The 14,367-nt window shown below is 44.0% G+C and overlaps 1 protein-coding gene across 1 annotated transcript in view; it reads left to right on the top strand.

The window, feature by feature from the left end:
* GPC4 (glypican 4) overlaps positions 1-9,229 on the top strand; it is a gene marked incomplete at its 5' end in the record, with an annotated part of 108,785 nt that extends 99,556 nt beyond the window's left edge. The window contains 5 exons of the mRNA XM_082681649.1: positions 4,605-4,735; positions 4,829-4,975; positions 5,567-5,703; positions 6,362-6,537; positions 6,636-9,229. Of these exons, the coding sequence (XP_082537775.1) occupies positions 4,605-4,735; positions 4,829-4,975; positions 5,567-5,703; positions 6,362-6,537; positions 6,636-6,838 (794 nt within the window). The 3' untranslated portion in view covers positions 6,839-9,229. The remainder of the gene's footprint in view (positions 1-4,604; positions 4,736-4,828; positions 4,976-5,566; positions 5,704-6,361; positions 6,538-6,635) is intronic.
* Between the last annotated feature and the right edge of the window lie 5,138 nt (positions 9,230-14,367).

The raw sequence follows: 14,367 nt of genomic DNA, 5'->3' as shown, positions 1-14,367 counted from the left end.
TTGTGGAAATGTAAGGGTTATGTTTCTGTAGAGATTTAACAATCACAGACTGCTCTGGTGAGAATGGAAGGACTTTTGTCCTGATAATTTTAGAGGTCAATGTTCTCGTCTACACCTAAAACTTAGAAAACCATTACTGGGAACCCAGACACCAATGGAAGTAAAGTGGCCTGTTTCTAAGAATGTTAATTATGTGGGAAGGGACAAATTATGGATGATTGAAATATCCAGTCATCGACTCCCTCGATGCCTGCTTAATGCATAATGGGAACCCCGGAATGTTAGTCGCAGTTGTTGAAGCTGCTAGTGGTGGTGGGGCTTCACCCACGTACTATCAGCACCCCAAAACAAACTCAGGTTTTTCTCCCATACCCAGCCACATTTACGTAATTGTAGAATTTGAGTGTCTTTGTAAGCACCTATTTTTCACTTACTTGTCCACATCATGGGAACATGTACGCAATTTGCTGAGGGTTTTTTGGGGGAGGGGAATGCGGGGATTGGAGCCGGGGAATGCTGTTTAGTCTGCATGAGAGCTGATTACCATATTAACTCTGAAAGTGCATCAATAAATTGGCTCCAACAGATTCTTGAGAACACTGACACAAGGGAAAAAAAAAGATGTGAATATCAAACGCTTCGGCACAATTGTAGCCTAAATAGCTCAAAGCTAGAAGACCTGAAAAAATCTTCCACACACAGAAAAGCCGAATCCCATGAAAGGGAAGGCATAAGACCAGTCAACACACACACGCACAAATGGCCCATCATGCCCAGAAAGAAGCCATGGGAGAAATTGTTGCTGGAAAATATTTCCCATGGAAATAATAAGCCCATGGCATTTCTAGATCTAAAGTTGAAAAGTTTTTTTCTTCCTCTCTTTTTTAATCCCACTCTCACCCCCACCCCAAATGTCAAGTTTGCAGCTCACTTTTGCTAAATTCATTTTTAAACAACAAGATGGTTTGCCTTTTCGCTTTCCCCTGTAACATCTAATGCACTAGTTCTCTGGGCAGAGCTGTAGCGTTTGCTATACAGTAGCAACAATGTCTGGTGACAATGATCTAGTTTGGGTAACTTTTCTGCAGGCACATCAGGAATGAGGTACACTATTCTGTTCTTCTAATGTGTCTGACAGAAACTATAACTCAGAAACTCGTCTTAAAATACAAATTCTTCTATGTATTTTTTCCAAGAGTCTGCAGGTCCATATTAAAACCATACTCTGGCTTGCTTAATTAACGTCTTCAACCAGGTACTCTAAATCAAGGAGGACTTCCCTTGCTGCCACTATTCTCGCTGTGTGTTTTACAAATTACATTTGTTATCTTTGATGAAACAAAAATTCAACCCAAGTGGAAATTGGTAGGATTTCAGAATCAATTTTCTTCAGTTATTTTAAGTGATGCTTTCTGGAGGGAGGAGGAATATAATTATATCTAAGCTTCATTTTTAATGGGTGTTTTATTATTTATTTCTAATAAGCTGATATAAAAGGCCAGGAGTAATAGACATTGTTAATCTCCAGTGCTTTTTCGTGGATTTTCACAAGGGTTTAATTTGCTCTGTGGTTATAGAATTCAGTCCCAATTTACATACCTTTACCATAAGTTCTTTTTTTTTTCTTGGCAAGGAATTTTCCCCCCCTTAAAATGACTGCAGTTAATGAATGGGCAAGGGATTTTTTCCCCACTTCTTTACATCAGATGTTGGGGTTAAGTCGGGAAACTGCCTTTTGTTCATCCAGTCGGGTCGCGAGGCTGAAGATTGGGTTTCTGATTATCGGCGGCACAGTGCAAGAGGAATCGCTTTCTCTAGTGAGAAGGGGCTGCTTTGTTGCCCGGGTGGCGGGGGGCGTGTCGCGTGTCCTGAGCACTAAACTCCTGCAGTTGGACTAGACCCTTTGAAGAGACTAAGGATGAGTTTTCCAACTCTGCCTTCTTGCTGCCGAGCCCTCGTGTCCCTCTCTTGAACTGTACCTATTAAACTGTCGTCCAGCTTTATCAAGGTGGATCCGAATAGTCAAAACACCTTGGACTTGGCTTCGTAAGAGGTTGGTTACAGGAAACCTTCTTTTTGAAAAATACTCCCACCACCACCACCACCACGAAAGTCAGTTTCTGGGAAATCATAAATTACGGGTAGGTGCACCTTGCTGTCCGTCGCATACTGCCATCGTGGTAACATTCACCTGGCTCCTAGCCACCCTTATGAACATCCCATGTTTGCTGCCACTGGGAATTTAGTATGAGGGGGTCGGGATTGCCGGCTGGGACGTCAGCCAGTTCCTGGCAAGAGGCAGGAGCCGGTCAGATACCCCGCAAAGGGAGACCTGCAGCCTAGATCCATCAGAAGCAACAACACCGGACCAGCCATCGTGGGACTCCTCTCGGGGCTTCTCATCAGGGCCGTCCGCTTCTATGGAGGCGCCCACTGGATAGCCAGGCAGGACTTGCCCTGGGGCTGAGGGGCGGCTTTGGCTCCCGGGTTGCAGCCTCCAGGCGGACCACAGCCTCGCTCGCATTCTTCAGTCTCGGGGGACATGCAACGCCATGGCAGCGGCGCGACAAGGGCCCGGCCCCTCTCCCTTCCCAGGGCCTTGTGCACAGCCGGCAGGCCTGGAGTTGACGAAGACACCAAACAGCCAGAAGAATTGGGGTTTATGTTCCCTTTCACAAACACACGAACACGTTCACGATCTGGCCTTTCCTTGCCACTAGGGGAATAAGTAGTGACGAGGTGCGCCGTTTCCTTCCTGTTGAAACCTCTGTGTTTGAGATGTTTATGGTCTGTCCCTTCATAACATTTTTCTCTGGAGCCAGCAACTCCTTCTCGGCTCTGAAGGCATGTGCCCTCTGGACGTGGCAGCCCTGATGCTTCGACAATGATGAACACGTTTAGGTTGTGCGCCACTTGTTTACAAAAGTCCCCTCTTGCTAGCACATCAAACGCATTTTTCCTCTCCTCGAGCACAATGGTATATTCATGCTGGCAGCCTTTCCTTAGAGGTTGGAAGTGTCAGTTTATTGGCGCTTGCCACAATGCAACCTGAAACTTCATTTGTTATGACTTTCAAAAATATTGCATTGCACGGACATCTATTCGTGGTTTGTGACATCGGAACTGTAGTTGAAAGAAATGAGCCCGTGCTTTAAAATGTTGGCTTGCATTTGTTCTCGGGGGAAGGTGAAAGGTCGCTGACCAGATTTGGGTTCACTGATCTGCTGATGCCAGAACTCCTTTCCCAGCGAGCTCGGGTAGAAGTTCAGCTGTGGCCTGCGCTTTGAGAGAGACACACCATCTTCTAGAAACTCGCCCTTCTTTCTGGCAGCTGTCTTTGGACTACCTGAAGGCTGTGGAGAATGTGAGACTAACTCTCCTTTAAGGGGAAAGAACAAGTTTAAAAGTTCACTGCGTGTCATGAATGAGGCATCCTTTTTCTCATTTGGAGATTACCTTTCCAATTTCTTCTAATTTTACACAATAAGTATCAGGGAAAAATACTAAATCGCATAATCCCAAGAACCATGGATGACAAGAAAACCCATACAGTGCTTTTCATTTAAGAGATTCAATGTGTCCTAAAAAATTCTAGACTCCTCCAAAATGAAAAAGTGATTTCCAGAGTAATTAGTGAAGACTCATATTGTGAACACATGGATTTTGCGCCCTGTCTTGGGTTGTCTTTTCATTTGAATAAAAAGAGGTACAGGGCTTCCCCGGTGGCGCAGTGGTTGAGAGTCCGCCTGCCGATGAAGGGGGCGCGGGTTCGTGCCCCGGTCCGGGAAGATCCCACATGCCGCGGAGCGGCTGGGCCCGTGAGCCATGGCCGCTGAGCCTGCGCGTCCGGAGCCTGTGCTCCGCAACAGGAGAGGCCGCAACAGTGAGAGGCCCATGTACCACCAAAAAAAAAAAAAAAAAAAAAAAAAAAGGTACATGTTTTTGCTTTAAAATAACTCAAGGCCCTTGTATTTGAAATGGGAAGTTTATCTTAATACAAAAATTGCATTTCTCAAAATGTCATTATTTGAAAGGTCATTAGAGTTCCTAGGAGCACTTTCATTTGTATTTTCTAACTGCGCACTCAAGGACCTGAAAGGGTTTCATTTAAAAAATGAAAGAAAAGAATTGATATGCCAGGATTCGAACTGATTTATGTTTTTGACTCTTGTAAATGGAACATGAAATGAGAAGATCCGTGGAGGTCTCTGGGAGAACTGGAATGTTATTCTGCTTCCAGCCTTAGGTTTGTCAGCTGGGAGCTAGCTCAGAGCCGTACAACGACGGCCACTGACACATGGAGGGATGAATAGTCAGTGTGTTAGAAGGTTCCCGATTGGGTTTCCTTGCTGTGGAATAAAGCCTTCGTCTGGTCACTTCACACTCTAGAGAGCTAGTGGTACATACTGACTGAATGAAGTTCTGTGTCATAGGAATAGATCTAAAAGCATGAATTAATGATGATCATGCCTCCCCCTCCCCCCCAGCACCCCCCACCCCACCCAAGGGAATCAAAGACAGTGAAGTAATCAGACTGATCACTCAAGGCCAAGCTAATGATTTCCTTTGTATGCTGTATTGTTCTGCCCCAAACCTCATGTTAGATGCTATGCTGATGGTGGCCGAGAGGTTAGAGGGTCCTTTCAACATTGAATCGGTCATGGATCCCATCGATGTGAAGATTTCGGATGCTATTATGAACATGCAGGAGAACAGCGTGCAGGTGTCTCAGAAGGTAAGGAAGGCCGGGTCCTGGAAAGGAGAGGACGGGGCCCGCTCCAGCCTGCGATGTCACTTCCATCACGTGACCACACTTATGCCAATACAGGTTTTCCAGGGATGTGGACCCCCTAAGCCTCTCCCAGCTGGTCGGATTTCCCGTTCCATCTCTGAAAGTGCCTTCAGTGCCCGCTTCAGACCCTTTCACCCCGAGGAGCGCCCAACCACAGCAGCTGGCACTAGTTTGGACCGACTGGTGAGCACTTTGGCAGGAATGGCCGTGTTTAATGACAAAGAACTGAAAACATTTGCTCCAAATGCATCTTTATTTGGGACGCTTCCAACTGTTGGGTCTTTTCAAGTGAAAGTTTTCCAGCAACTTTGCACAGGGATGTCAGTGAATCTGCCTCTTTGATTCCCTAGCTCAGAAATTTCATCCGTAGGCTAACAAATGGGGTGTGCCGAGGCATATCTGAACACCTGCCTTTTGTTTCACAGTGTGGGTAACACATAGGTTGGATCCTGAGTTATAAAAGCCCGCGAGAAGAGACTGTGTCGTATCAGTGTATCTCCGGGGTGTGAGACCCGGTGGGCCTCAGATGGCGGTTCTAATGGAGAGCGAGAATGGACGGTGTATCTAGGCACTAGGCAACATTGTTTTCACAGAGCTTCTATTTCACCTGTTAATTCTTTGGGTGATTTTATACATTTTACATATCAGTGTGATCTGCATTTTTCTCTTCTGACTACGGAGAGACTCTGAGATACTTTACAGTGATGAAAAGGGCACATGTGGAGGTGGTTTTGGGGTTTTACAGAGGTCTCTTTTTCTCTCTTTCTTAATGAGGTTACTGATGTCAAGGAGAAACTGAAGCAGGCCAAGAAGTTCTGGTCCTCTCTTCCTAGTAACGTCTGCAACGATGAGAGGATGGCTGCAGGAAACGGCAATGAGGATGACTGCTGGAATGGAAAAGGCAAAAGCAGGTTAGCCTCCATCGAACGGGTGTGCAATCTCTCCCTTCCTAGATGCCCGGAGACCTTTCAGAGGTTTGCTCGGTTGTTTAGTCGAGGCAGCATGAAGCATTTCACAAGTAGGTGGCAACAACATGGAAGGCTTCTAGACATTCTTAGGAATTGGCTCTGCTGTAGAAGTGTCAGGAAGGCCCCCAGCTACTTGCAAAGAGTTCTGGGTCAAAGGTTTGTGACAGTGGTTATAAGCTGGTGTTACAGCTGCAATGAGGGATTGAGCGGTTTTAATAGTGTCATTATTTTTAATGTTTTATACCTGTGGTCCTGTGCTCGATGGCCTGGCCTCATAAAGTACCAGTTCTCCAAGGGTCTCATTCTCTTACTTGACGATGCTCTGTGTCCCTCCCCTACATACTCAGTAAGTTAGACAAGTACCCACTTCACTCTGACCCACCAACCTCCACGAAATGGGTAGTTTTCAAAAAGGTCACAGTCAGATTGGAGAAACATAATGTATACCCAGGAAAAGGAGAGATTCAAGTTATTCGAAAGGCAAGCACTTACATTTCATTGCACTCTGTGGAAAATGCTAGAACCTAGGCAGGAATCTTTGACTGTCTTCTGTAACTTTTTGTTTTACTGATCATGTGAATGGGGTCATTCCTCATTGCAGGTACCTGTTTGCAGTGACAGGAAACGGATTAGCCAACCAGGGCAATAATCCAGAGGTCCAGGTTGACACCAGCAAACCGGACATACTGATCCTTCGTCAAATCATGGCTCTTCGAGTTATGACCAGTAAAATGAAGAATGCTTATAATGGGAATGATGTGGACTTCTTTGATATCAGTAAGCTTTTGTGCTTCTAAAGGACAAATTGTTATATACCTTGTGATGAGAAGCAGCAGAGTGAAATCTCTATTCCATTGTTTTTTTTTCAAAAATAGGTGATGAGAGCAGTGGAGAAGGAAGTGGAAGCGGATGTGAGTATCAGCAGTGCCCTTCGGAGTTTGAGTATAACGCAACTGACCACTCTGGGAAGAGCGTCAGCGATAAAGCCAGCAGCGCTGGGGTCCCCGCTGGGGCCCAGCCCTACCTCCTCACTGTCTTCTGCATCTTGTCCCTGGTTATGCAGGGAGAATGGAGATAATTCTCAATCTTAGAGAAGAAGTGTTCATCATCAAAAAGGCACCGGTTATCACTTTTATACCATCCTAGTGACTTTGCTTTTTAAATGAATGGACAACAATGTACAGTTTTTACGATGTGGCCACTGGTTTAAAAGATGCTGACTTTGTTTTTTCATTCAGTTTTGCGGGAAAAGGGGATTTGTACGTAAGGTCGGTCCTGCTTCCTCAGAATCATGTTAAATGTGGCTAACAGTGTAGGTACAGAACTGTAGTTAGTTGTGCATTTGTGATTTTTATCACTCTGTTTGTTTGTTTTTTTTTGTTTTTGTTCTGTTTGTTTGTGGGTTTTTTTTTTCTTCTTCAATACGGTCTCACCTTGTTTCTTACAAGAAAACCAGGGTCCTTTCTTGGCATGTAACATGTACGTATCTCTGAAATATTAAATAGCTGTACAGAAGCAGGTTTTATTTATCATGTTACCTTATTAAAAGAAAAAGCCCAACAAGCAGTAAAATTGCCATTTATCCCTGTTGTTTTTAGTTGCCTTATCTGGAGAGAAGAGGAGGTCATTTTAAAAATGTTTATTAAGTTAGGACAGAATGTGAAGGCACAAGGGGGCTTCTGAGTCACTTGTCAGGTTGTATTCAAACATCAATACAAGAAGAAGGTTATACTTCATTTATAGCTGGTGACTGGAAGAGACTGCAGATTAGCCATTTTGGTTGAGTTGGATTGTATAAACTAAGATCACAGGTCCATTTCTTGAAGCCGCTTATACTTAAAGTGTAGTCCATCTAGAAGATTCCTGTTGCATTCTCCCTCGAAAGATATAAGGCATGCAGGATATCGTAGTTATCACCTGTTCACACTTAGTTTGGGGGTGGGTTTGGTTTGGTTTGGTTTTTTTATCCAGGCAAGTGAGCACGCCCACCGTTTGCTGGTCTTCGTGTCCACACTTGACCCTCCTTGAATTGATATCCCAACAATCTCATTTGGTCCTTCTTGTTGCAGATTTCAACCCCGGTCATATAGAGGGAGCTGTCTGGGGGCTAGCCAGAACTGGGGTACAGCCTGGGCTCAGGGAGTAACTATCAACACTCAAGCAAAGTTTTCGTCCGAGCAGGTGTATTTGTGTTTGTTTTTGGATCCCAGGGTTGTTTTTTTTTTTTAAAAAGAGATTTAAGGTGTCTTATTTGAGTCTTTGTCTCTCCCAGCCCCGTCTGATCGGAAAGGCAAGGGTCTTGCCATGCATGGTTCACAGCTGTGTGCTACCCTGTCAGCCAAGCAGCCCACTTGGGGAGATCTGAGTGTCCAGATTGTTTTTCATGTGTTGTCAGGATTTGGCGGGGGGCGGGGAAGGAGTCGGAGTAGGTAGAGCTGAGAAGACCACATCTTAGTGATGACCTTTAGCCGCTCAGGTGAACAGGCAAAGGCCATTCTCTCTTGTCCCAGGCCAAAGAGTAAGTAAGCACTGCCTTGGCCCCTTTGGCGCCCTTTCTTTCCTTGAGTCCTTACCAAATGACAGCCCATAAAACTATGAGAATGTAACAAAACCACGTTAAAAAGAGTTCCCAGAAGTCTTCAGAAAGAATCACGCTCTGCAAGTCTCTTCCTGCTTTAGACAGCCATTAAGATCCCAACCAATTCCACGGAAGCTGAAACCCACAGAGAGGTTGTTTGTGTTATTGTTTAATCTTCAGTTGTAAGAGTAATTCTCTATTTTTATATTGAAACATAATTACTTGATAGCTCAGGGTCTACATTTCCTTCAACTTTTTACACCAAATTCTGTAGAGTGGACAAAATGGAATATTGGGGGCTGTTGTCAACAGAGGCTTAATTTTATTAGAAGTAGCCAGTTATTTATTAAAGCATGATGTTAATAAAATAGGCATATTCTGGCTGGTGTGTATAAGTGTTTTGTTCTTTTATTTTTTAAACAAATCACAGAAGACATAAAATTGAAAAGGCGCTCCATTTATGTATGAGGAAAAATTGATTGTAAATAGCTAAGCTGCCTTGTGAGAACTTGGAAAATGTGCTGATACTTAGTAACTACCTCAGTTGTGAGGAATTTCCTTTTTAGCTTAGACTGCTATTATTTTTACTTGGTAGAAATGAATCTGGTCTCCAAAATGTGGCTCAAAGAGTTATCCCCATAGACTTTGTTAGATTGTTTTTTAATTTAAAACCTTGAACTCTGCCCAGCTGTTTTCTTTCAGTCAAGTTCTCGAAACCAATAACATTTTCCGAATTAAATATTCTTGAAGGTTCTTCTGGAGTCTAACTGATTTGTTTTCTTTCTTTGCATTTTTTTTCCTGTTACTCTGTTATTATTTAAATTGTCTCTTGCTTTTGAACTTGAATATGAAATAAACAAATCCTAGACTTTTCCACTCAGGTCTGACTGGATAACTCTTGGCTTCTAACCAGCTGGCAGGCTCACACCCCCACACCCTCCCCAAAACAGGAATAAAGGCAAGTTGAATATTTTAAAACCTAAGAGTTTAGCATATGAGGTAGAAAAAAAGCTTTGTGAGGAGACCTTACTTTTCCAAAGCCTCAGTTAATAGCACGTGAAGGGTTCGTGCTTTACAAAGTCGTTTCTCATCTGTACCTTAAGAAACAACATTTTACGACACTTAGATTTGTACTTTATTTCAAAAAGTCAGTAATTAGCACCTATGATTTTGATAAAACCATACAAACGATTGACTTAAATTTTTGAACTTTAGTTCCTGAGTGTTAGAAACCTAACAGTTTGCAGGTAATTTTTTACGAAAATTAACAGTTAAATTTTTGAAGTAGAATGTGTCATATGTGATGACAGAACCAGAATAAAAATAGGTATAGATGGTGCTACACAAAATTCTACTTGCCCTTTTGTGTTGGCAGACTATGTCCATTTGCATAGCTAAAAGGTAGTGTGTTAATAACTACTACAGGAAGCCTCTGTGTGTGTGTGTGTGTGTGTGTGTGTGTGTGTGTGTGTGTGCACTCACTCTCAAGCAAATACCAGACTACCAAATACAACTTATTTTTTTGAAATAAAAAAGCACTGAGAAATTTCTTCCAACTTAAAGCTTAGTGGGAAAAATATAATTCGGCATTCCGTGATACATTATACTTTAAAAGTTCAGTTTCCACTTTTAAACTCCTTATTATTTTCTTGTAAAAATCCTTTTTATATATGTGAAAAATACCTGAAAGATAACCTGGTAATATAGGAGTTTTGAGTCCATCAGTAAGGCAAATGCCATATAATATTTATTTGTCTAATTTAGTTTTTACGTAGGTAATATATAGACAGGGTTTAAAAACCAAAACACGTACTATAAAGGTGCAAAGCGCAAGTTTCTGTCCTGTTCCTGCATCCATCTGCCCAGTTACCTCCCACACGTTATGTAAACTTATTAATTGAAGTTCCTTTATACAAATAGAAGCAAATATGAATAGATTTTTCTTTTTTGCCTCTTTACATGAAAGGTAGCATATTATACCCAATCATCTCATATTTTTTAGATTAACTTTAAAAAGTATTGAGAGGAGGAAGAGGGGTCCCTAAAGATAATGGATTCCTGTTCTAAAGGCATGGCTTCTCCATGCTGCCACAGTTTGGATTTTTACTGCATTTTGGCCCAGATTAATCTAGGTAATTTTTCAAGAAACAAACATGGAATTGACGAGGAGCAGTTGGGCGTTTTAGTGCTATCATCCTGGAGTGCACGATTAGGATGCTGCCTGTGGTTCATTAAGCTTCATTTTTGGCGCTTTATTTCCATATCATCACCAGTGAAGAAGACATTGGCAAAAGCGATTGGGAAGATCCTCTTAGAACACAGCACATTAATACCACTCTTAATGCTTGGAAATGGTTCAGAAATGAAACGTGCTCTGGAATCGACTCATATTTAATAGAATGAAGTACTCTTAATGTTTCCTCACGCCCAAATGCCTGGAAGCACCAGCAGCTGCCACACAGGATGGAGGTGAGAGTGTTAGGAGAATATGTAACTAGATCGTCTGGGTTACTGCGTGATGTACCTGTCCGGCGGTAGAGGAATCATTAGGATATGCAAATGTCCACATTCAGTTTTCATGTAAGATGAAAGTTTTACTCATCAATGTTTGAAGTGGTTTCTAAATTCGGAATTAATCAGTAAAAACTACAGAAATCCATTTCTCAGCATGAGTGTCCATGTGCGGAATTAAATGCCCATTTTACTCTACTTTTGACATTTAAATGTTAGGAATTCTGAAAAAATAATACAGGATCATTGTAAAGAATAAGGTTTTCATGTGTCAATCCTGTCAGGTTAAAGCTGATGAAAGGTGACAGGTGTGGTTAAAGAATTGAAAAAACAGCACATGTGTGTTGACCCAATATGCTTTTCTAAAGGTCTTATGGACTTTGATCAAAGTTCTCTGCACTTGTGTTTCTTAGCAGACAGAGTTGGAAGTCCTGTGTGTTTGTGTGTGTATACACACAATCATATCTACACACAGAGGTGTATTTGTGTATTTTCAAACACTTAATCCCAGTTAGACGCTACCCAGTTAGACTATCCCAGTCACTTATGGGCTGCCCTGCTGGTAGTGGTGTGTGTTTGGGAAATGCACACTATTTTAATAATAGCCTAAGGGAAACATAATTTGGAAGGTAAGTCTCCTGCCAAGAAAAAAATATATACACACATGCACATATAAAATGCATTCCAGATAGAACTTCTTAGATTTACCACTGCCTGGGATTTGCATTTCTGCATCACCATTGACAGCCTGAAGCTGCCTGTAACCCACTGTTCTTGGTGGCTCACGGCATGGGCAGTTGGTGCCAGGTTGGCCAGAAAGAAATAATCATGGTCAGTGGGTGATTTTCTGAACATGCAGTAGGATCTCAATCCTCTTTCACTACATTTGCCCTTCAAGGTCTTTAGTGCCCCTGCTCTCATGTCTCTCAAGTGTAAGGAAAAATTGTTGTTATTCTGTTGGAGTTCTGAGTACTTTGGAACGAGCTCTGGTGCAGCAAGGAACAGTTATTTGGGCATGTTTACTGTAAAAGGGAAAGCAGTTCCTTGCCGTTAATTCACCTGTAACCTCTCGACTGAGCAGCGAGGTGGGATGAACCTGTGTGCCTGGCACAAAAGCTGGGCCACGGCAATGATCTCACACGATCCGGCAGAGTAGAAATCCCTCCATTTTGCAGATGTGTCAAATGACTGGAAGAAGCTGGGTAACTTGTCCAAGGGGTGACAGGTAAGAAATGCAAGAACCAGATCTGGAACCGAGGTTGGTCTGCCACAAAAGCCTGTTTATCTCAAGTGGTATTTTTCCTCTGATTACCCTCTTCCCCTTATTCCACCTCCCTGAATCATCAGGAAGGGGGACGGGGCTTGTCAGGCTTGCTGCACGTAGAGCTGTCCTGGTCCTGTGGAAGGGCCAGGGTAAGGGTCATGGCAGACACTGGTTGACTTGGCTGACCCGAGTTCAGGGCAAGGAGTCCAGGACCACCTGGAGACAAATCTTGATGATGCCGAGGTTTTCTAACCGCAGTGGCAGTGGCTCTTTGCTCGGCCCGATTTCAAAACAGAAAGAGCTCGGATGATAGTGCAAGGGACCATGTGGTCTCTACTTGCTGGTTCTTGAAGAACTGGGATTAAGTCAAGTGAACCTGTCTGTCCTCTGCAGGACAGCCTCACGTGACCCTGTGTGAATGGGCTCTGGGGGTGCCCGGACAGCTGCCTTGATCTGTTGAGAAGAATACCATGGTTTACGTTGGGAACATTCACACCTGCTTAATCAGCCGGAGCTTTGTGAGGACAGATGGGATAAATGGGGCCCAGTGAATAGTATCTGGGCTTCTTAAAGAGCCCTTGACAAGATTCCACCTTGCAAGTTACACCTGGGTCAGAGATTGGACACAAAGATCCGAGATAACAGGGGCTGCTCTAGCCTGGGGAGTGTAACAATAGGTTCCTCCTGCTGGGCTGGTCTCAGTTCATCTTAGAAAGGACAACATCTGAAGACAAAATGTGTGCTTTAGGGTCAAGAGAGTTTGACTTGCCATTTCCTGCCTCGGACAAGGGGGCGGAGGGGAGAGAACCCTGGAGCTTTTGTTGGTTGTTTCCTGAACATATGTCCTAGCATGCCCATCAGACAGTATGTGCTAGAAAAATTTGCAAGGTCCTTGACTAGAGGTATTCCCTTGTTACAAGGTCCAGAGAGACGTAATTTAAGATCGGCAGGGACTGAGGACTATGCCTCCAAATGAAAGGCAAGTGTTGGCCTCACTAGTCTGAGGAGAATCACACCTCTAGAATCGGGAGTTGTGGGAAGGGTGAATTTCTATAACTAAAGTTTAGCCAACTGCCTTCTTAGAATGTGTAAATGGTCCATTTTGAACAAAGAGGGTTTCTTCCCTTACTCAATGAGTAGTGAGTTATGTAACTGGATAAACCAAAGATGCTGTACGCTGATGATGAAAGAAATCCCTGGATCCAAGAGGTGGATCAGAGTGGTATGGGGGAGGAAGGCAGCGTCCGAGGTTGCTGTGAGGGACTGGTGTTCTGCAACTTGCCCCTTGGGCCACTGGCCTCCACACAAGTCAGGGCTCGCTGGATCCTTTTGTGCCTCACATTGTGTGATTTGTCTGCTAAGTTCCCATTTGGAGAAATGTACAAGCAAACGAATTTGCACGTCCTTGTCATATTGAAACAGACTCCAAAGATGAACTACCTAGAGAGGCCAGCTGTTGGTGAGCAGAGGTCTCTAATGGCTCTGGATATGTGGGCCTCCAACATCACAGGGATTTGGGGCAGTAATCTGATCTATGACACGTCTGGCCTTGGTTTCTGCACGGGAGGACGAGGGAGGATGGGAGGACGAGGGAGCATGTAAGTCAGATGGGGTCCTTATCGTCAGGAAGCCACTGGGGAGAAACGGGGATGTGGGACTAACTGGTCTGGGGATGGTAGTGTGATAGGTATGCGTAGTGAGGCGGCAGAAAGGAAATGTGCGTAAAACGCAGAGGCGATGCGTTTGCTAGTATGGGACTAGGGAAGCGGGGCGGGGGGTCAATACGAAGCTCTCAAAAGCCAGGCAAGGGAATTGAAAATTCAAGGGGGGCACAAGCTAACGCAAATAATTGAATAGGATTTGACCTGATGCCCAGGGTGTATAAAGAAGATGAACTAAGTATGGGGTCGTCCTTGGGCTTGACAACGTGCTCAACACTACTCTACAGCCTAAAGGCTCAGCTCCCTTCATAGCCCCGTACACTCTAGCCTCTCCCAGACGATCTTGACTTGGAACTTACTGGTGAAGACAACCCAGTTCCACCCAAGGAGTACTTTTCGGACGTCCAGACTCAGAATGCAGTCAGACACATTAAAAGCGTTCCTCCTGGCCTCCCAGCCCATCACACCCTTGCATGCCAGCCATGCACACGCACACATCTCCATTTCTTTGGGCACTGCTTCCAGCTCACCTGCATGCCTCTGCCCACACAGGCCCTCCAGAGCTCCAAGGCATCTTAGGCCACTCCCTTCTG

This window comes from Grampus griseus (genome assembly GCF_964374135.1).
Source record: "Grampus griseus genome assembly, chromosome: X".
NCBI lineage: Eukaryota > Metazoa > Chordata > Mammalia > Artiodactyla > Delphinidae > Grampus > Grampus griseus.
This window is presented reverse-complemented; position numbering and strand designations above follow the sequence as displayed.